This window comes from Pelodiscus sinensis, chromosome 16 (assembly GCF_049634645.1).
Source record: "Pelodiscus sinensis isolate JC-2024 chromosome 16, ASM4963464v1, whole genome shotgun sequence".
Classification (NCBI taxonomy): Eukaryota; Metazoa; Chordata; order Testudines; family Trionychidae; genus Pelodiscus; species Pelodiscus sinensis.
In genome coordinates this window covers 3,107,465-3,128,987 of record NC_134726.1, presented here as the reverse complement: position 1 = coordinate 3,128,987, position 21,523 = coordinate 3,107,465, and the positions used below count along the sequence as shown (strand labels likewise).

General features: G+C 65.1%; 1 protein-coding gene across 2 annotated transcripts in view; it reads right to left on the bottom strand.

The window, feature by feature from the left end:
- The window catches only part of CORO7 (coronin 7), a 98,799-nt gene extending 77,435 nt beyond the window's left edge, over positions 1-21,364 (bottom strand). The window contains exons 1-7 of one of the 2 annotated variants that reach the window (XM_075899092.1): positions 21,207-21,364; positions 14,620-14,716; positions 12,865-12,939; positions 11,386-11,456; positions 10,548-10,731; positions 9,217-9,293; positions 6,497-6,547 (exon numbers count right to left, since the gene is read on the bottom strand). In XM_075899092.1, coding sequence (XP_075755207.1) covers positions 6,497-6,547; positions 9,217-9,293; positions 10,548-10,731; positions 11,386-11,456; positions 12,865-12,939; positions 14,620-14,716; positions 21,207-21,266 — 615 coding nt within the window. In that variant the 5' untranslated portion in view covers positions 21,267-21,364. Of the gene's footprint in view, positions 1-1,806; positions 5,399-6,496; positions 6,548-9,216; positions 9,294-10,547; positions 10,732-11,385; positions 11,457-12,864; positions 12,940-14,619; positions 14,717-21,206 lie in introns of those variants that run through there. The other variant, XM_075899093.1, reaches the window with a different exon arrangement.
- Positions 21,365-21,523: the final 159 nt, after the last annotated feature.

Here is a 21,523-nt window from a genome sequence, read left to right as displayed (position 1 = left end):
AAGGCCAGTGCGGGGTGGCACCTTCCCAGCAGCCCGGGCTCCTGGTGAGCGACATGCAGAGCGGGTCATGCCGCCCCCACAGCCGTCGTTTCTGCTGTGCGGCGTCCCCCAGCGCTGTGGGCACGGCTCAGGGACCGCTGCACCCCGCCCCGCGGCCGCACACAGGGAGGAGGGATGCGGGCACCGGCGCAGAAGTGGGGCAGAGGGCGAGCGAGTTGTGCCGGGCACAAGCCAGGCTGCCAGCTCCTCTGCAGTGCCCAGCTGTGGGTGGGATGGGGGCACTGCCAGCAGCGCCCCCAGCAAAACACAGTACCCACCCGGGGGTCTCCCGCCCCAGCCCCCAGCGAGCAGCCCCTCACAGCAGGCTCTGGGCGCGTGTCCCGCGGTCTGGGGGGAGCCGTCCCTGCCCCGACACATGAGCTGGCGGCAGCACCTCATGTCCGATTCAGGAAAGCCCCCCGATTCGGGTCCCTGGGCGCCGGGCCTGCAAATGGGAGGGGCGGAGCCGGGGTCAGCCTGTCCCCAGCACGCAGACCCAGCTCCCTCGGGCCTGCAGACCATTCCAGCAGAAGGGGAGCGAGTGGGGGGCCCGGGCCAGCCCCTGCAGCCCAGCTGCCTTTGCCAGGAGGCTGGGGCCCGTTCACGGCCGTCCCTTGGAAGCAGCCGCTCAGCGCGGTGCCCGGGGCCCTTGGAGAGCTGCTGCCAGGCCTCTGCCCGCTTGGAACTAGCTGACAATGGGGGAGGGGAGCCCTGCATCCCTGCCAGCTGCCCCCCCCCCCCCCCCCAATGACCGCAGTAGCCCATCCAGCCCGTTCCAGAGCCGCACAGGGCTTGGAAAGGGCTTTTCCAGGCCTGGCCTGTGCTCTCGACTGCCCTGCCCCCCAGCAGAGGGAAGGGAACGGCCGGGCCAGTGTCCCCGGCCCCCGGGGCTGGGAATGGGCGAAGGCCTGGTCTGGTCGCTCCTCTAGGGCCCCTGGCTCGGGCCACTGGGCTAGATGGGCCTTTGGCCTGACCCCCTCTGGCCGTGCTGCCAGCAGCCCCACCGCTCCCGTTCCCCACCCTCTGCCGCCGGCTCTGGGGCACGTGGGCCAGGACAGGGCCTGAGCTGCGGCAGCCTGCCGCCCACCCGGGTCTCAGTTCCTCAGGGCCAGCGATTCCCCTCCAGGCCACGAGAGAGGAAGCGGGTCTGGCTCGGAGGCTGCTCCCGTCCGGCAGGCCCCAACCCTGGCTGGAGGCCGGAGCCAGCCCCCAGAGCTGGGGGGGAGAGGGGGTCGGGTACAGCAGCCCCAGCGCTGGCAGCACCATGGCACAGGGCTGGGGAGCAGCCCCAGCAGCCCGCGGGCACAGGGAGGGGAGTTCTCATGAGAAGAGGCTGCACCCTCGTGTACCTCACCCGGCCGCGCTCACTGGCTTCCCAGCCAGGCTCGTTAACGGCCTCTTCCCGGCTCCCTAATTGAAGCCAGGTGCCGGCCAGCTGCACAGCTGGGGCCTCTCGGTGCTTGGGCAGCACGTGAGCGAGCGAGTGGGCGGGCGCCGGGAACGGGGCTGCGTTCCTTTACCACGCCCCCGCATCCCGGCTCGGCCCGCGGCAGCTTTCCCCAGCCAGTCGCCCTCCACTAGGCCCTGCCCTCGGAGCAGCACCCAGGCCTTCCCGGGAGAAGTCACAGCCCCAGTGCAAGGGGACGCATCTCTGCCAGGGCCCCCCATCCCAGCTGTTCCCCCACCGGGGCCCTATCGCCCCTCTGTCCCCCACTCCGGGGAGATGCTCCCCGGGCCTAGGAACTCCGCACTCCTGCATTTTCCTACCTCACTGCCGTGGACGTTCCCTCTGGTCAGCCGGTGCCGAGGGAATGTCCCGCCGATTTTTAGAAAGGGATTCCGAGGAGAGCCCGGCGGCCACAGCCTAACTGCCCCACTGGGCAAGGGCAGAGCCATGCCTGTAACGCTCAGAACCATCAGAGCCAGAAACCCAGCGGGCCGGGGAGGCAGCACGGCTCGCGTGAAGGGACATCGCGCCCCAGCCAATCCGCCAGCCTCCTCTGAGGGAGTCGAACCCGTGGCCACGGGGAGCCAGTCGGTGTGCGCGCTTGGGTTTCCAGAACACCTTTGAGGAGGCCCCTCACCCGAGGCTCCCGAGGAAGCGAAGCAGCCCGGGGATAAGAGGGAGGCTCGTGGCGGGGAACAGAAGCTGGCTGACAGACAGGAAGCAGAGCTGGAAGAAAGGGTCGGTTTTCACCGCAGAGGCACACAGGGCCCCCCCGCGATCCGTCCTGGGAGTGGGGCTGTTCCTGGGTGACCTGGAAAAGGGGGGGACACCGCAGCAGCAAAACGGGCAGACAATTATTCACGCTCGTTAAGCCCCAAGCAGAGCGCGAGGGGTCAGAGGGAAACGGCAGATGAAACGCAAGGAGCCGGGGCACCCTGGGAAATTCATCCCAGCTCCGCCTGGAGACGGGGACCGCCCTGGAAAGACGTGGGAGTGGCTGTCGTGAACCCTGGCGGCCCAGCCCCCCGCTCCCAGGGCTCCCTGAGGAATTAGCCGGCAGCAGGATGCGCAGGCCACTTTAGGGAAGCGACAGGGTCACGTTGGGGAGAATTCTCCCGGAACAGCCTCCGTCCGAGATGGGAACCGCCCCCCGCGCGCCAGGACAGGCCAGAGCCAGGCGCAGGGGGCTGGGCACGAGGGACCCTGCTCAGACCCAGCATGGCCGCTCTTACGGTCTCAGGGCGTTGAGTTCCCCGCCCAGCGTCCAGGCGCCCACCGCAGAAGCCTGCCACCCCGGCCGGCCCCGGCACCTGGCCAGCAACCACACGGCTTGAGCGGCCGCAGGCAGAGCTCCCGCCCCACCTCCGGAGCGGGCCGACGGGCGATGGAGAGGCCCCTTGCTGGGGGAAGTTCCCATGGCCTGGATCCTTACGACCGCGTTCTAGGGAGACAGAGGACCAAGTCCAGCCTTCCACGCGGGCACAGCTCCGGCCTCTGGTCCCACGGCTCCTCCTTTCATCTCGAGCCAGCCGGTTTAGCGACACGGCCAGGAGCCACGGGGGTCGCCGGGCTCGGAGAAAGGCTGCGGCGGTTCCACGCCACGAAAGATCAGAGCCTGTGGCGTCACAGCGAGACCTGGCACCACCAGACGCCAGCATCACGCACTTCAGTCCCCACCGGCCTCCACTTCTGTCACGATCCCAGTTCCAGCGACCCAGAAAACCCCTTGCTCCAGTGCCTCACAGCTGCGGGGCCAACGGGTCACGTCGAAGGATGGAGCGCGGGACCAGACACCCCGATTCACAGCAGCTCTGGTCCCGGGAGCAGCCCGGAAAATCAGAGTTCCTTCCCGGCAACAAAGCACGCCCCCTGCCAACGCTCGGGACTGGGGGCACTGGGAAGCGCCCCCGTCAGCCCAGGGCAAGAGGAGGCTTTTCTAGCAGACGACAGCTGCGTCCGGTCCAGGGGAGCTGTGTGCGGTGCTTGGGCACTGCCAGGAAGGTGCAGGGGTCTCTCAGCAAGCCCGGCCACAGAGGAAGGGCTGGCGCTGGCCGCACACATGGAGGGGTGTGACGGCGCGTCAGGTACCCCCCGTCCGCAGCAAGATGAGACTCCGCCAACCAGCAGAACAGAGAGGGGTTTATTGCTCCTCCGGGACACAGCCCAGCACAGACGTGACGTGGCTACAGGAGCCAGGGCCAGGATGCCTCAGCCCCCTTGGGTCAGGGGCCCATTGTTATCACTCGACCCTCAGCTAAAGCCACTTCATGTTTCCCAGCCAGCGACCGTCCCTTCCCCCAAAACCTCCCTTCCTTTGTTCCCTGCCTGCCCTCAGCCGGTCGGACCGGTTGGGTCTTTGCCTCCGTGACTCAAGGCAGCCGTCCTGCTGGGCAGGGCTACAGGAACCGGCCAGTAGGGGTCACCCCAGGCCCCACCCAGCCACCAGCGGATGCCCAGAGGGCAGGGCCTGCCCACGACATTGCAAGGGGGCAGCTGACCTGCCTGCTTTCAACACCCACCGTCATGCACGCCCTTTTGTTCAGAGCTTGGCGAGCCCCACCCCGCCCCCCCCTTGCGGCCGTGCCGTGCTGCAGCCGGACGGGGGCGCAGGGAACGGCAGGGCAGCGCTGGCGTGCGAGGGGGCGCGTGCAGGGAGCGAGTCGGGCTCGGTGGCGGGCCGGCCGTGCACCCGGAGGCAAAGGGGCAGCTGAAAAAGGGACCGTCGGCCCCCCGGCTCGGGAGCTGCTCCGCTGCGCTGTGCCCCAAGCCGTGCCTACAGCCCCGCCAGGGAGGGGGTCTGGGGACAAGCTGGGGCTTTGAGTGCCACCCGGGCAACGCATGGGAAGGGCGTAAAACGCCCTGCAGCGTAGCCATGGCAACGGGGGGCGTTCTGCTGCCGACGCAGGCCGCTCGCCTCCCCAAGAGGTGTCTACTGTGGGCTCAGGTCGTTATGGCCTCGGCCCGCGGGGGGGGGGGGGGAATCTTCCCCACCCCGAGACACACAGCTAGGCAACGGAAATTCTGAGTGTCACTGAAAATCGTGGTCCCCGCCTGCTCAGCCTCCAGAGATCCCCCTCCATCGGCGCGGGGCATGGCCAGCCGGGGCCGGAACGTGGCTGTGACGTAGCGGGGGTATCTGGCTGGCTTCGGTGCTGGCTCTGTGGTAACCCCCACTGGCTGCTGTCGGTACCACGGCTCAGCACGACAGGGGATGAGTCACTATGCAAAGAGGGTCTCAACCTGTCTGACCAGCTACCCCCCAGGGAGAGAAACAAAGGAAGGTGGATGCTGCCCCAGCTGGGGGGCAGGGCTGGAAGAGAGGGAGTTAGTCTGTCTGGGATCATGGAGGAAGCAGCCTAAGCAACAGGCTGGGGGTTTAGAAGCCCAGACCCCCCCATATCAAGGGGGGCTGAGGCATCCTAGGCCTGCCCTGGAACCTGGTGACATCTGTGCTGTATCCTGGAGAAGCAATAAACTCCCTCTGCTCTACTGGCTGGAGGAGTCTGTTCGTGCCCTTTCGGGGGTGCAGGAGACGGGGGACCCCAACGCGCCGTCACAGTGGCACCCGCTCAACTCTGCCCAGGCAGGCTAAGGCGGCCACGGAAAGGACGTCAGGCCAGGACACCGGAGCCGCCACCTCCCCGGGCAGGCAGGACGCTGGAGGAGCCACGACAGCCCCGGGGGTCAGAGTTAAGGCTCTTCCAGCGGCAGGGAACGGCCAGCCTGGACAAACCACTCTAGTGGCCACGGGGGAACAGCGCCACCTGCTGAATGAGGGACGCCATTTCCTGCAGCAGCCTGGGTCTTCGGCAGTGTCGCTCCCCAAACCCTGACCGGCCCCACCCTGCTTAGCCTGTGGCCCCAGGAACAGCCCGCCGGGGGGGGGGAGGAGGGGCAAGAGCCAGCAGGGGCTGGGAGTGAGCGCTCAGCTTCAGGGGGGCCCGCGCTGCTGGAGCGACTGGGTGGGGCAGGCTGAAGGAGGGGGCGCAGCACAGATGCATGCCAGCCTACGCTGCCCTGCCCCAGCTGGCACTGCACCGCCAGCAGTATGGCTCCGACGGCATTTCACCGCACGCTGCCCAGCGACGCATCGGTAACCCCCACCCCCGCTGCTCCAGCGCCTCGAGCCAGCCGGCCCCCCGCCCCCAGCAGGCGGGCAGCTCCCAGGACACAGGCGCCCAGCTCCCGGGACACAGGCGCCCAGCACGGGTGCTGCCCAGGGCCCGCCCCAGCCACGAGCGGCACGAGTGCAGTGCGTTCTCAGCAGGGCGAGCGGGCCGGCCGGCCGCATCCAACTGCCCGACCCCACGTAGGGCCAGGGCAGCTCGCCCGCCAGCCTCCCACACGCCCCGGGACAACCGAGGCCTCGCATACCACGGCGGAGCTGCAGCGGGAGGGCGCGGACGCTGAAGGAAAGACAGGGGCAGCCGTGGCTTTCCCTGCCCCACGGCCTACCCTAACTGACGCCATCCCAGGGGGAGTGGGGTGCCAGCTTCCTCCACTGCCACCCGGACCCGACAATGGGGCTGCTGACATGCGCTGCTGAACGCCACGTCGTGCCGAGCCGCTCCGAGTTCAGCCAGAGCCAGCGACCCACCTGGGAGCCACCTCCCTCCCCAGGAGAGCTGGGGACGCCGGCCAGGGACGGGCCCAGGCCAGTCGGCTTGGATTCGGGGAATACCAGGCAGGCTCAGGGCGAAAGGAGGCTGCCGAGTGGAAGCAGGTGTCCAGCACACAAGGCTTCCTGGCCCAAAAGCTTCCCCGTGCTCAGGGCAGGGGCCTCAGGGGTGCCAAAGGATTCTCCGGTGGGGGGGGAGGGGGCAACGGGCACCTCCCCCTCATATCAGACCCCAGCAGCAAAGATCCCGCCCGGACGGGCCCCAGACTATCTGCGCCTCATAGCGCTTGGCTTAACTCAGCTCCTTGGCCTGGCCCATCACCGTGGTGTCTGGCCCCTGAGTGCAAAGTTGCCCTGCAGGCCCCCCCCAACTGGCGGGGCACGAGAAGTACCTGAGCTGCAGCTGGCTTGGTCCGGGGGTCAAAGATCCGCAGCCTCTTATCCTGTGGAGACACAAGGGGAACGGCAGGAGGTGAGCACCATGGAGAACAGGGGCAAGTAACGCACGTTGGGCTGGGGAGGGTGGATGGAGGGGTGCCAGCCCCAGACCAGCACCAGCCCATCACCTCAACCCCCCTCGGGGCCTGGCTTCCCTTCCCCTCTGGCTCAGCCTGTCCCCACCCTGTGAGCCCCCAAGGTACCCCAAGGCAGCGACCAGCAGGTGGGGGGCTGGGCCCGAGGAACCCCCAGGGGCACCCTGACGCAGCAACCAGCGGGTGGGGGGCTGGGCCCGAGGAGCCCCCAGGGGCACCCCGAGGCAGCGACCAGCGGGTGGGGGGCTGGGCCTGAGGAACCCCCAGGGGCACCCTGACGCAGCGACCAGCGGGTGGGGGGCCGGGGCTGAGGGGCCGTCTCACGGCCTGTTCTGCACTGTGGTGGAGCGGGGCAGCAACAGAGAGAAGCTGTCCCAGGACAGAGCCGAGGCAGCGGATCCCTGTCCCCTGGCAGCGAGGGGGCCGTGCACATGGGGCATTCCCACGGGTCCCTCGATCCACGGCACCCAGCCATGCCCCCCCCCCCCCCCCCCCCCCGCAGACCAGCACCCCGCGGGCACAGACGCAGCCCGGGCTGATGGCGGCAGCTGGTGCCCACAAGGACGGGCAGCGAATGCTGCTGCATCTCCGCCCGAGCCCGCTGTGCCCGCGGCGCGCTGCCCTTGGGGCGGGCTCTTATCTTGCCCGGGGGAGCCGGGCTGTTTTGTCTGCCGCGCCGCCCGGGGGAAGGCCGCAGTGTGGGGAAGCCTCAGGCCCACACCCAGCCCAAGGCCGTAGCGGTGCAGAGCCGCTCCCCGAAGAGCCCCAGGAACGCCCGGGCCAGGGAACCGCTGCAGGGCCCACCCCAAGGAGCTGAACCGGAGCGGACCTCACCCGCCCCTGCCTGCCCACTGGCCGGCCCACGTCACTCCAAGGCAGCGTGAGGGCCCTGCTGCTCAGCTCTGCTCCCCTCCAGGGCTGGGGCCGGGCCGCCTGACTCTCGGTCATACCCTGACCCTAGCGCCCGGCAGCCCAGGCACCGGGCAGGACGCCGGGACGTACAGGCCCAGGACAAGAGACCGTCTGTCGCTGGCCCCAAGCCACGGGGCTCCCAAGCCCTGCCCTGGGAGACTATCCCCCGGCACCGTGAGCCAGCCTGCGGCCCCGACGAGCCCTGCACCCCGGCCCTACTGCCTGGCGGGCAGGCGCTGGCTCCAGGGGCCACCGAGGGGCACTCTGGCCTGCTCCCTGCAGGGAGCCGGAGCATCTGGCAAGCCGGGAGGGCAAACCTTCCCCGGGCCCAGCCCCACGCGGGCCGGTGCCTGCAGACAGCCCTGGGGTCCCGGCAGCTACGGCCTTGGGCACCGCGAGCCCGGGGCGAGGGAGAAAGGGCAGCACAAGGGGCAGCACATCTCGCTGCTGGTAGGAAGCCCTGGGTGACTGGAAACCAGCGGGATCTGGCGGCCCTGTGTGCGGGCAACTAAGCAAAACGACCCGGCCGCCCCCCCCCGGCAGAGGCAACCAGCAAGCCCCAGCCTTTCCGTGAGCGGATGGGGGAGCGAGGGCGGAGCGGCAGACGCCTGCTCTGGAGACCCCTCCGGGAGCTCCCCCCAGCACCTCGCGCTCAGGCCACGTCCCGACGGCTCAGGGCGGGCAGCACAGCGCCAGTGCCCTGGCAGTGCCCGCAGACGAGGCTGGGCGCCCCGAGGGCCTGGCGCGCCCTCGCAGAACTCAGCCACCTGCCCTGCGCTGCGCTGCCCAGCCAGCCTTCCGGAGCCGCACGTGTCACTAGCACCATCTAGTGCTCGCTCACCAGAACTGCAGTCGGCAGTACGCCCCCTAGTGAGGCAGTCATGTTACTGCCTATTTTACAGGCCGGCGGAATCACGGTTCCGGTTAGCAGGACGCTGGAAGAAACGCTGCCTGGCCCTGGGCTCTGTGCCCAGGAGAGCTTCGATCTGGCCTTCACCTCGCCGATCGCAGTTCCTATGGATAAACCTGCTGCCCGAAGGCTCTCCCTGCTCCAGCTGTTACAGTTAGACTTCGAGTCCTCCCCTCTGCAGCACAGGAGCGCAAACCTGAAGCCAGGGTCACGCTCTGGTCTCGCACACACCTCCCACCCACGCTCTGACCGGGTCATGCACAGCACGGTGCCACCCTCCCCACCAGCCCGCCTCTTCCCTGCACAGGACTAGCCAGACGCAGAACCCACTCACAAGCCGCAGCTCCGCGAACACACAGCCCGTCACACGTTGCTCAGAGAGCTCCCTGGGAGCCTGCCTCTGCAGAGAGGAAATCCCCCCCCAAGAAACTCTTCTGAGGAAGGGACAATTTCGGATACGGAGCAGATACGGCCCACCAGCCTCAAATTCCCACTCCAGGGCAAGGGGATCAAGAGCTGCAGGAAAACAGTGTCCTGAGCTCACGCAGGATCCCCAAGAGCAGCCAAGCCCCCGCTCAGGAATCTCTCAACACAGCTGCCACCGGTCCTGCCCAGCACAAGTGGCAGGCCCGGCTCCGTAGCAGATGCTCCTTGAGCAGCGGAGAGGGGGAAATGCTTGTCACATGGTGGCTCGGCCGTGGCCTGGAGCCCCCACCAGGAAATCGCCCTGGGTTCCTCGCCCGCCCGCTGCGCTCACCTTCGAGGCAGTGCCGAGGAGGGAGCCATCTTGTTTCCAGGCCGTGCTCTGGATCAGGTCACCATGAGGTTCCAGTGCTGGGGGTGAGCGAGAGTTGAAGTCAGACCCAGCCAGGCACAAGCTGGCCCAAAGGGGGCAATTCCTTCCCTCCCCCGTGAGCACACCGTCGCACTGTAGACAGGCGGCTGCGGTTTGCACTGCAACACCCGTTCCTGGGCTCCAGCCACACCCTGGAGCAGCACCAATGCCGGGATTTTGCTTGGAAACAAAGAGGTGCCTGACCTCAGGTTTGCAGTCTCACAAAGGGCCGGGCCCAGCCCCACGGGGCTGCTGGCGTGGGTCAGGCGCAGGCAGCGCCAGGAGAAATGGCCCCCGCGAGGGATGGGCAGCTAGGGTTGCCAGGTAGACCCCGCAAAAAAAACGGACACACTTGATCGTGGGGGGAGGGGGGGGGGGGAAGAGAGAGAAGAACCAGGCTGGGAGGGGGGCGGGGCTGGAAGCCGAGCTGGTGGGGGGAGTCTGGAAGCCGGGAGGAGAGAAGGGCCCGGAGGAAGGGGGGGCGAGAAGCAGACCTGAGGGGGGGGGGTGCAGCCACTGGCCACAGCCGGAGTCCCTCGGGCCATGCCCCCAGCAGGCGCTCCCTCTAGTTGCGAGCACAAGCTGGGCGGGGGCGGGGCTTGGAGACACTCCCCCCTGCCCAGCTTCTGCGCCAACCAGAGGCTCCCAGCGGGGAGGCGGGGCCGCGAGTGGCGCTGGGAGTCCCGGCCCCGCCCCGCCCCACCCGGCTTTTGCGCGCAGCCACAGGCTCCCAGCGCCAATCGCGGCTCCGCCTCCCACTGGCTCCCACGCCCCCGCCAGGCTTCCGGCTGGCGCCCAGCCGGGAATTCAGAACACACCGACATTGCACGTGTCTGGTATTTTCTGAATTCTTCTACGGGCCAGAGGGTGCAGATACTGGACACCTGGCGACCCTGTGAGCAGCGCCCTGGGCTGCCTTCACACAGGGCCCTGGCTCAGCTGCTGGGCCCCCCGGGCCATCCCAATGGGGGGCTGTTCAGTGGCCAGAGGGACACGCGTGCTGGTCTCAGGCCCCAGCGCGAGGGGAGCAGGTGCCTGCACCGCCGGTCCCCACGTGCTCTAGGGGTGTCACAGCCAGGAGCCCCGGAGCGAGGGGCCTTTGGGGCAGGGTAAGAGGCCAACGGGTGCTTAGGACAGCTGCTGCCTGGGCCCTTCAGCCCTGCCACGTGGCACCGTAAGCCCCCAGGCCCAGGCAGGGAGCTGGCGTTCCCGGAGCAAACGCGGCCGGGCGGAGACTGCGACGGCCGTGATACCTGTCAGGGCTTTCTGCTGGGCCACGTCCCACACCGTGGCCGTTCTCCCGGCGCCGCTCACCAGGACGCCGTCTGCCGTCGGGTGGAACTGGAGCGTCTCCACCTGGCACCCCGCCGGCCCCAGGGTCACTCCCGGGCCAGAGGGCAGGTCCCGGCCACTCTCGGGCAGGCGCCAGACTTTCACCTGCAGCGTGAGACAGGAGGGTGAGCCCCCAGCACCCTGCCCAAACCCCCAGGCAGGCGCCACACGTGCAGAAGCGTCGCTGGGCCCTGCCCCGGTCCCCCAGCGGCCCTGTGAGGGCGGAATTCAAGCCGGGCTCTGGGTTCCCCTACCACAGGACGCCGGCAGCAAGGGCTCAGCCAGTCGCCTGGACTTGGGCCCCCCAGGCAGGGCCAGAGTGGGGTGCCCGGTGCCTCGTGTGCAATCCCAGCCCTTTCCCTTCAGCGCACCCTTCCTGCCCCAGAACGTGTAGAGCAGAGACTGGCCCAGCTGCCTCAGAAGTGCGGCTGGCTCAGGGCTGCTGTGCACGGCCGGGTTTGTTCCCAGAGCCTGTCAGCGCGCCAGCTCCCCGGGGGCACCGAGCCTGTCCCCCGAGCGAACCCTGCAAGCCCCCCCCCACCCTGTGCCACAGAGGCGTTTTCGTCCTTCTTGTAGCCCTGACGGCCGAGCGCCCCCCTCTGAGCAGCTCCGTCCGACGTTCCCAGGCCCCTCGCTCGGCCGGAAAGGGGCCAGGCCGGGCCCAGCTCTCCGAAAGGGACAGCCCGGACGTGACCCCAGCGCTGCCTCGCCCGGCTGGGCTGACACACGCCCCCCCAGCCCCGTTTCCTCGACACTCACGGTCTGGTCAGCGGAGCCCGTCGCCAGCAGCAGCGCGTCGAACGGAGAGAAGTCAAAGTCAGTCACCGCGTCTGACGGGGAGAGGAGAGCAGAGGTTCACGCTGCCGGCCGGGCAGCCCACAGCACCAGCTGCAGCCGCACCCCGCGCCCCACAACAGCCCCCGGCGGCCAGGACAGCAGCTGCCACGGCTGAGCCAGGAGCCCCGTTGCCCTGTCCCAGATGTCCCGCCCAGGGAGCGGCCCGGCACCCCTCCTGCTCTGCGAGGGGCAGCTGGGGGAGTGGCGGCACTGGTTCCATTGCAGAAATGCTCGTTCTCTCCTCCCCGTTTCTCCTGGCAGGCTGTTGAAAAGTCTGGAGGAGGCGGGTGACTGCTACTCAGCTCAACCGTCGGCAGCAGCTGGGAGGGAAGGCCCGGGGTGAACGACGGAGCCAGGCGAGCCCCCAGCAGGGGAGCAAACCCCCTTACGCCTCAGCTCCTGGGAAACCTCGCGTGGGAGCAAGCCTGCTCCTCTCACCCCCCACGCAGGCCTGGCCTGCCCCTCACCGGGGCTCGGGCCCCGCTGGGCTGCCCCCGGCTGGCCACCTCCAGGGAAGGCGGCACAAAGCTGGACTGCCTGAGGGGGGTGAGTGGCGTGAACATCTGCAGGAGCCTGTCAGCCGGCAGCCGGCCCAGCCAGCGCCAGGGCCCGCACGCAGCCCCCTGCCCCAGGGCCCAACGCGGCACGCCAGGCCCTGCTCCGACCGCCGACGCTGCTGGGAACAAACCCCCCCTTTGTGCGTCCCCGGCAGCGCGGGGGCTGAAAGGCTCCTTGTAACTCCATCTGCAGGCGCCCGGGGGAGGGAGGCTGGCACAGTCCCTAGCAGCCCCGCTGCTGCATCCGGCGCGCTGAGGAAACTAGGTCACCGAGTGCTGCTCTGCTCGTGCAAACCGCCGAGGTAAAGGCCCGCGAGGCTGTAAAACTCCCACCTCCGCCAGCTCTGATCAGCTGCAGCGTGCGCCCCGAAGCGTCCTCTGGCGGCCTGTGCCAAGACGGGCCAGCAGGTGCTCCGGGCGCTGTCCTGCAATCCCAGTGCGCCCTCCGGTACCGTCACTGCTCCTGGCTGGCACGCCAGGTCCCGGAGAGCGGGCCAGAGCCAGGGCCTGTCCCCTAAGGGAGCCAACGGGGCACTGACGCACGGCAGCACGCAGTGGTCCCCGCAGCCAGCTGGGGCTGCCCGAGCTCTTCCCGAGACCCGGTGAAATTCAGCAGGCTCTGGGTACCTCTTGGCCTGCAAGGGGTCAAGTGCCCCGGGAGGGAGGAGCAGCCAGCCGGGCTCTGAGCCCCGAATATTGAACAGCACTGAGTAGCCCCATCGGAACCGCCTTCCCGCTCCAAGCCAGCCCCTCGCAGGATGGGAGACAGGGAATCCAATGCCTGGTGGCTCAGCCACGGCAGCGGACACGCCTCGCTCCAGAGGCATTCGCCCGGGGAGCTCACCTGAATGACAGCACAGCTGGGACACGGCCCTCTTCCCTCCGTCCCCGCTCTCCAGCGGCACGATGCCCAAGACCCCTGAAAGACAAGAGGCCATGCGTCACCTGCCAACGCATCGCAGCCGCCCCGGACTGGCCCATGCCCAGGACTGCGCACGCCTGGCACCCGGAAGCAGGGTGGATACGCTTCCGACAGCTCAGCTGGGAGCTCCCGCCAGGCCTAGCCCAGGCCTAGCCCAGGCCCCAAGGGGGCAGCTGTCACGTTACTCAATTTTAGGGAAGCAGCCAGATCACTGCTGCACCCATGGGGAGGGGCATGTTGGCCCCAAAAGTGGTACAAAGGGGGCCATGTGAGGTGTCAAATAGAAGCTAACTTCTTTCTGATTCCATATATGCTAGTCACGTGATTGTATAATGTCTGTGTCTGAAGGTATATGCATGTACTTTGTGTGGACACCAAATGTTTCTCTGTATGTGGTTGAACTATGGGCAAAGCAGCTCAGCCAATGGACATGCTAATGAGCAAGTCTCCATGGAACAATAGCCCTCTATAGGCCAAGGACACCCCTCAAGAATGGGGACTCATCCCTAGGGGCTACCAGCAGGGGACACAGGGACAGGCCACGGGCCAGGCGACCTGCTGCAGTCAAGAGGAGACCAGGAAGGAGGGCTAAAGATGCCATGTAGCAGCCTCCATTTTCTCTCCAGATCTGCTCCTGACCCCAGATGTGGCCTCGCAGGGAATCTCAAGCCGGGAAGAACTGTGGACCCATCCTGGCATAGGATGTGCACCAGAGACTTTTTAAGCCAGCAGTTATAATCTCTGCTGCGAGCCTGCATTGAGAACTGGGAGATTTGCTGCATGTCATGTATGATACTTTAACAACCTTACTCTCAGGCTTTTCTTTGAGTAATAAACCCTTAGATTGTAAATTCTAAAGGATTGGCTCAGCACGGTTTGTGGGTGAGGTCCAGAGGGTAAATTGACCTGGGATCTGTGGCTGGTTTCTTGGAACTGGACAGAACTTGTTCGGGGTAGGTGGGATTGCGTTCTAAGACCCCCCACCTGTGTATGAGGCCTGGGGCCACGGATATTGTTGGGGTTTTGCTCCTGAGGTTTCTGGCTGGCCAGGTAGGCAGCTGAAGTGCTCTGTGAGACTGGTTTGTGGCCTGTTTGGGAAGGTCTCCAGTCTGGGGGCTGTGAGGAGCCCCGAATTTGAGCAATTCACTCTGAGCAGACACCCTCAGCGGTGCCCAGACCCGGCCCGTCACAGCAGCTGCCAACCCCCGACACAGGCCAGGTTCCCAGAGACATCCTGCTGTACAAATGCCCCCTTGGTGCTGCTAGAGCCATCTTCCCAAGGGGCAGAGGCCCTGAGCAAACCTGAACAGGCTTGTTCTATTCGTGTCATTAGCAAGGAGAAGGAATCACATGGTCTTCTCGTCACCCACCCACCCACCCTCCCTCTGCCTTCACCTCGTGCACACTACTGTTGGCTGCTCCTCAGGAGCTGAGAGACTCAGGTCCTAGTCCCTGCATGTCACTGCCCCACTGGGCCTCAGTCTTTCCATCTGTCCAATGGACAGAACTGTCCCTGCACCCCGGCTTGCCTCGGTGGAGAGGAAACGCTGAGGACTGGGGCTGTGTCTGCACAACTCCTAGCGCAGCAGGGCACCTGAGGCCGTAGGGTTAATGGGCACACAACTCCGAGCTACCCCCCACTGCCAACGCTCCGCGCCTGCCCTCCCAGCCCCGCACCTGCTGAGTCAGCACTGAAGGCGATCAAGCGGCAGCTGGACTTGAGGTGGTTCCCACAGGAGGTGGAGGCGCCGGCTCGGACATCCCTGATCCAGGCCTGGAATCCAGAGGAGAAAGCTGCATGAGGGGCGGGAGGAGAGAAGCAGCCGGAGCCAGACAGCCTTTCAGCCTCCCGCCGCCCGGCCCCGGGGAGCTGTCACCACTGCCAACAGCAGCGCGGGCGAGTGAGCCAGACGCAGCCTCCCGCGGGGCCGGGGGCTCAGGAGACGTGCCCGGAGAGGGTGGGTGCCACCGGCAAGCAAGGACGCTGACAATAGGTCAGACAGGGTCAGTGCCTCTCTGAGCATCTTCCCCTCGAGCCCCCAGGCCAATGCTAGGACCTGGCCACTTTCTGGCGATTCCAGCGTGGGCCCCTGGCAACTCCCCTGCCTCACATCGATTTGTATCCCTGCGCCCACCGCTATCCCTGGGCAGAACCCAACAGGGCCCCGGGACTCGGAAAGCCCCAGCAGACCCGGCTGGCCTCTCCACCCACCCACCGCCACCCCCGAGAAGAGGAGATCGCTAGAGGCGGACAGCCTGGATCGGCAGCCCTGGCGGGTCGACTTTTGCTGCTCCTTTGGGGGCGCTGGGCCAAGGCTTAAGGCAGCCAGTGTGGAACTGCGGCTCAGTGCGATTTCCAGCCCTTGAACCCGCAAGCTCGATCGCCTCGGACTCCACGACACCCCTTTAAAACCCGTTTGAGTTTTGTGGTGCGGGACGTCCCCTCAGACTTCCTGCCCGAGACCGGCCGGGGAAAGGGCCTTTGCTAACGTCCCCCTAAAGCAATTCGCTATTTTCAACCGGACAGTTGAACCTGCTGCAGGACTTCCTCCTCCTCCTCCTGCGAAGCCGTCCTCAGGGGGAGAAGCTGGAAACTACCAGTGCTAAGGGCTAAGTTTGGATCCAAAGAGAGGTGACTAACAGCTTATCACCGCCTGTGCAAAGGCCGCCCAGGCTCGGGCATTGCCCAAGTTAGCAAGACGCTCCCGGGCCAGCAACCTCACGTTTCTCGCCGACTGACCCACAAAGGCCGGCCTCGCACCCCCGCCGTTTGAGGGGCCGAGCTTCCTACAGACCATTTGGCCACAGGGCCACGCAATCGCGGAGCTCGGCAAAATCCAAGGGGCAAATCTACACGGCAGAACTTGGAACCGAGCCCAGATTTCTGGCTCCCGGGCCCCCGCTCTAACGAGCGTTCCTACAGTCACTGCCGCTTGTAGGGAAACAGGAGAACAATGCACAGGAATCAGTGGCACCGTTTCATCTTGCAAAGCCCGGAGCTCAGGGCCAAGGCCGGTCACTGCCGCCGAGGGCCTTGTGCGCACGCAACGCTAGGGTCTGGAGAGGGTTCCCAGACAAAAGCCACCAAGAAATATTTCTAGTCCCGCGAGAGTTTATCAATCCCTTGCCATTCAGCAGCAAGGCGTGGGCGCAGGCCCTCCCTAGTTACTGCAGCTCGAGCCAACGCTGTCAACAGCGTGCGAGATAGGAGGCCGCCGGCTGGCAGGGGAAGGGAACAGATCCTGAGGGGAGGAAGGAATTTAGCACATACGAAAGGCGCTTGCCAGATCACACCCTGCTGTCGCGGGCTGGCCGATTTTCCTCATCTGCTCTTACGAGGCTAGCTGCATGTAAAGGCTAGCGAGTGACAAGCGTCACCTTTGAGCGACCAGATGAAGAAATGCGCCTCCTGGGATGCGAGCCCCGGGGGCTAAGAGGGATGCAGGTGATGACTTGGGAATGCCATTCCCAGCTAGGGATGGGACAGTGTAGCCACGTATGCGGTTACCCTGCACGGTTACACACTGGCTCCCAGGACATGCGGGGAGCCGGCTCAACAGCCCGGGGCATAGCCCATCTCCCGCGTGGAACCAGGCAACTGCTGGAATTTTCAGCGGTTACTCCAATTACTATTCAATGCATTTTCACATCCCTGTTCTCCACGGGAAGAACGCGGCTGGAGCCGGCAAAGGGCGCGAACGGTGAGGCAGCAATAGCCGCGGGAGACAAGGATTTAGATCAGCCAGAACCGGAGGAGACTTGGCAGAATTTCAGACACCCCCAAGGGAATTAGCCACACAACAGGGGAAGAGGCTCATCGCAAACACACTTTTCTGCACCCTGCTCTGACTGGAACTGCCGCCGGGAGAGACCAAGGACACAAATACAGACCGTGACAGGCGTGCCCACCTGCTGCCTCTTGTATTAAGAGAAATTTTCCTTGTAAGAAAAAAAAAAAAATGTCTTTTGAGCTCTTCCCTTTCCTGGATTGCCCTGTTGAAGTGACTGAGGTGTGAATGGAGAATGGAAGGGGAGCTCCTCCAGCAGCAGGTGCCAGGGTGGAGAAGGTCTGGGAGCCAGACCCAAGACAATACCTGTGCAGTGAGCTCATTAAGGAGACTGGACAGACAGAGGCCTTGGGAGTCCAGCAGCAAGCGCCTGCCCTTGGAAGAACTCTCTCTGAAGCAGCATTAGGAAAGGCGAGGTGATGATTAATTGGCTGCATGAGAGGGATAAATAGGAGGCATCTTGGAGAAGGACCCCGGGTTTTCGTCTTGTCAACATGGGCGCATCGATCCGGATCAGCAGAAGCCCGGCTCCACCCCTCCCCCATCTAACTCACCTGGCCGGTGCAGTGAGGGGGAGCAACATTTTGTAACAACAAGATGGAACGTGCTTGCGTGTGTGTGTGCGAGTGCATGAGTGTCATGTGTCATATGCACATGATAAGTATTGATTGATCTAGGTATGTTCGATAAACGTGGCGTGTTGCCTTATCTCCCTGAAAAAGATCCCAGGTGCTTCTTGTAAGCCCAGCAGGCACTCGGGGGCACGCTGGGCTGCAGAATGAAGAACGAGATGCTGCTCTAAACCAAGCCACGAGCATCCTGGGAGAGGCTGGGACTCGCTGGCTGCCAGGAGCTGGCCCAGCCCAGGATGGGGACCCCGGGGGCCCTGGCGGCCCGGCTCCCACAGCGCCTGCCGGCCGGAGGGGACTTTTACACCCACTGCTGTTCAACAGGCAGCTCGGCTCCCACCAGGGCTCTGAAACGAGCCATTGGTTAATCTGAATATGGAAAGTCAGCCCACTGAAGGGGAGAAGCTTAGTCCTTGCCAGTCCCATTCCAGCCACGCAAGGGAAGCCTCAACGGGCCAGCGCGTGAGGCAGCGAAGCACCAAGCCAAGAGCCGACTGGGAGTGCAAGGAGCTGCTGTGACAGGGCCGTTGCCCCTGGGTTCTCCTGCAGAACCAGCGCACCCCGCGCCGCTCTGCCAGGCGCCCACAACAGTGGCCAGCACACAACAATCGCAGACGACGGATTTTCCTCCCAATGTGCTCGGCCTTGAATCGGTGACCTCCCCAGTGAGCCAAGCTCCCTGAACCCCCCCGGCTGGCCCCCAGGGGTGCGCTGCAGGGGCCCCAGCCTCACCCCCACCACCTCATCCTCCCTGGCTCTCCATAGGTATTTGTGGAACCCCCAGCCAGCTTTTCTCAGCAGAGCCCGAGCTGCCTTCAGTCCTGCGGGGTCTGATCTCGGGTGGCCTTCAGTACCACTCGAGCTCAGCACTCCACCCCCCAGGGGAAAGGAGGAGCCATAATTCAAGGCAAGGTCTTTGCGGCAGGACCAGGTAGAGCACAGGGGGTTAGCCTGGGGAGAGGCACCGTTCCCCCGACCAGCTGGGTAACCAGATCCTCACTCAGACTGGTAACCAAAACACTCAGTACCTTGCCCACCCGCAGGGACCCCATTCACTCATCTCTCCCCTGCCTGGATAGTGTGCACGCCCCTTTCCCCCCAAACAAACTCCCCACTCCCTGTGAGTTCTGACCACCCCTGGCACCCTGCTACATGTTTAAAGCTGGTCAATTCTGCTGCACAACACACCAGATCCAGCCATGCCTCTGTGAAGGGAGGCAGATGCTCTAAGTTAGCCAGGGCGTCTGGTGAGCTCTCTCCGCTGAAGCGGGAGCCCCTGGAAGCAGAGACGCTGTCCAACGTGGCTGCAAAGTACCACGTGTAATTACACTGCTCTCCACAAAAGCCCTGACAAGCTGCGTAGCACCTTCCCTTTCCAAGCGCCCTGGAGAAGGAGCACTTCCCTTTTATTACTAACTCTCAGAAAAGCAGCCAGCTCTGGGGTGAGCTGCAGTGCACAACGGCGCCCTACAACAGCTCAAAACAGAAGTGAAGACCTTTCAGCGATCCAGGAGAAGACAGAAGAAAAACTCTGCAGCCTGTTTTCACAGCAAGTTGTGGAAGGGGGCAGGGGTGAGTGTGGGGGGCGGGGAAAATGAAAGGAAACAAAACTGCTGCCAAGCAGAGATACAGACGTCTGACACCGTGCTGGGAGATACTCTCATTTGGAGAGGAGACAGTGGGACCCACTGAGCACTGAAACAATACTTAGATGCCTCCATATGGACCCCAGAGCTTAACTTTAGGCGAGACAGTATGAAAATCTCACACAGGGATCCACCCGCCCCTCGGGGGAACTGGGGTGAATGGTCTATGCAGCCCTCTGAGCCCCCAGAAGCTTGCTGCTATAGACGTGCAGGGCGGTGCGTCTCCGTAGCATGGCAGAGAGTCACAGTTCACTTGGGCACTACATAGGTGCATCGTTTTAATGCCGTCATTCATGCTTGCACACAGTGTGCACACTACCGCAGCCAGCCAGCCACAAGTCTGCACGCTCATGGCTATCTACAGCATCACGGGACTGCGCAGCTCCGCTCTGCGCCACTCAGGGGCACAGAACTGGCGTGGCAGTCTCCTGGTACCACAGCGGCAAGGCCGGGAAGTAACGTGGCACCAATAGATTTCCTTTTGCCTTCAACGGCCGCAAATTTACACTCACCCGAGGGGGGAAATGTGAAAGTGACACCGAGCATCTGCCACTCCCCAGGCGCAGGGACTAGTTGGGTAGGTGCAGAAATTGGGCAGCATGCCTCCAAACCAAGGGCCTGATCCCCAGCCCTCGTCTGCACAAGCCAGCTCACAGAAGCTGCTTAGGCCACTCAACACACGCCAAGAGGCTGCAGCATACGGTCCTAGTCCAGGCACCTTTGCTCCTCTGCTTCCTGACGCAGACGTTTGCCGCCGGGCGGACATCGGCATGGCTAGCCGGTTGCATTCCAAGCCCAACACCCCTGTGCCGCAGTTTGAGCCGAGAGACGCTGCCCGAGCCCGACACCCCCGTGCCGCAGTTTGAGCCGAGAGACGCTGCCCGTCGTGGTGCCTTTGGGGAGGGCTGTCAGGCAGCGTTCTCGCCACCTGCTCGAGATCACTGGCAGCACGTGCCTGCACAAAGCCCGTTTCTGCCACGCTAGCACGGGGCATGTTGAGACATTTTCCTTTCCTAGCATGTTAAGCGGCCCATTGCTCGGTAGAGAGAAGCCCTTTGCACAACCCCAGAGAGGAAGAGAGAGCGGAAGTGCTGAGAACATCTTGTGATACAAAAACCAACACTGGAAACAGTTGCAAACCCCGCTGCGAGAAACCCGCCGGGGCTGCACACTGTGGGCGCTCAGCATTTCAAAGCCGCTGGACAGTGGCACCCCCCAAAAAAATTTCCAGGGAGAACACCTACAACTAGGCAGAGAACCCCAAGATCCAACCCAGGGAGACAACAGTCTTTGTAGCCAACAGACAGGTGCCAACCAGGCAACCTGGGTAGCAACTAAGTCAGTAGCAACCCTTTTCCAGTCAGCTGCACCGTGGCTGCCAGTTAGATCTTATCACCCAACAATAAAGCTGCCCCTTGTGCCCAGGCACCGGCTAATGCGACGGGGGCTGGTCTCTGATTTCTGACCAGTTGAAGATGGTGCAGAACAAGGCAGCAGGCAGATGGCCCGAGCGCAAATAAAGCCTGGGAAAGGTGCCCAGCAGAGCCCCGGATGTGGGCAGCAGAAGCACTGGAGTGCCTAGGCTGTCAGGGGAAGTCCCCCCGCTGCAGCACCGAGGGGCCAGTCCCTCGCTGTACCTGGCCAGGGCACGCTGGGGGCAGAGCCTTCGACTTCCACTGGACCTGGAGCAGACAGACTCTGACCCCCGAGCCCATCCCAGCCACAGGCTGCTGGGAGTGAGGAATCTAAGGGAGAGATGTTGTCCCCTGCACCCCAGGCTGCATGGGCAGGGAGGGGGCTAGAGGTTGGGGGGTCACCCAGCCCAGCCTGGGATCATGGGGTGTTAGAGCCCGTCACATGGCAGAACCCAGCTCTGCCCAGCACCCGGGAGCATGAGCAAAGGGCTCTACGGGAAGAGCCACGCGGGCCAAGGCAGGGCCCCAGAGCAGGGCTGGGGAAGCGGGCCAACCCCAGGGCTTTCCCCTGCTTCCCCGGGGCCAGGGAGCGGGGCCCCCAGGGTGGGGGAAGAAGGGACATGGGGTGCCGGGGGCAGGGCAAGGGGAGCAGGGTCCCCGGGGCCGGGCTGGGGGAGCAGTGTTGAAGGCTGCAGCCGGGCTGGGGGTGCCCAGGGCAGGGGGTGGGGAGCCCCCGGGCCGGGTGGGGGAAGCGCGCCCCCCCGCGGCAGGCGGAGCCGGACTCACCTCCTTGCGGGCCGGCTTGGCCGCCGCGTGCCGGAACCGGGACGCCTTGAAGCGGTTCATGGTGCCAGCTCCGGGCGCCGCTTCCTCCCGCGGGATCAGGCTGCCGCCGCCGCGCCCTCCCCGAGCCGGCAGACCCGCCCCCGCGCCTGGCCACGCCTATCCCGCCCAGACCCCGCCCCCGCGCCTGGCCACGCCCCTATCCCGCCCAGACTCCTCCCTTAGCCGCGCCCTGTCCCGCCCAGGCCCCGCCTTGGCCACGCCCCGACCTCAAGACCAGGTTGTTTTTAAATGGTCGCAGTCGTTATGTGCCTCAGTTT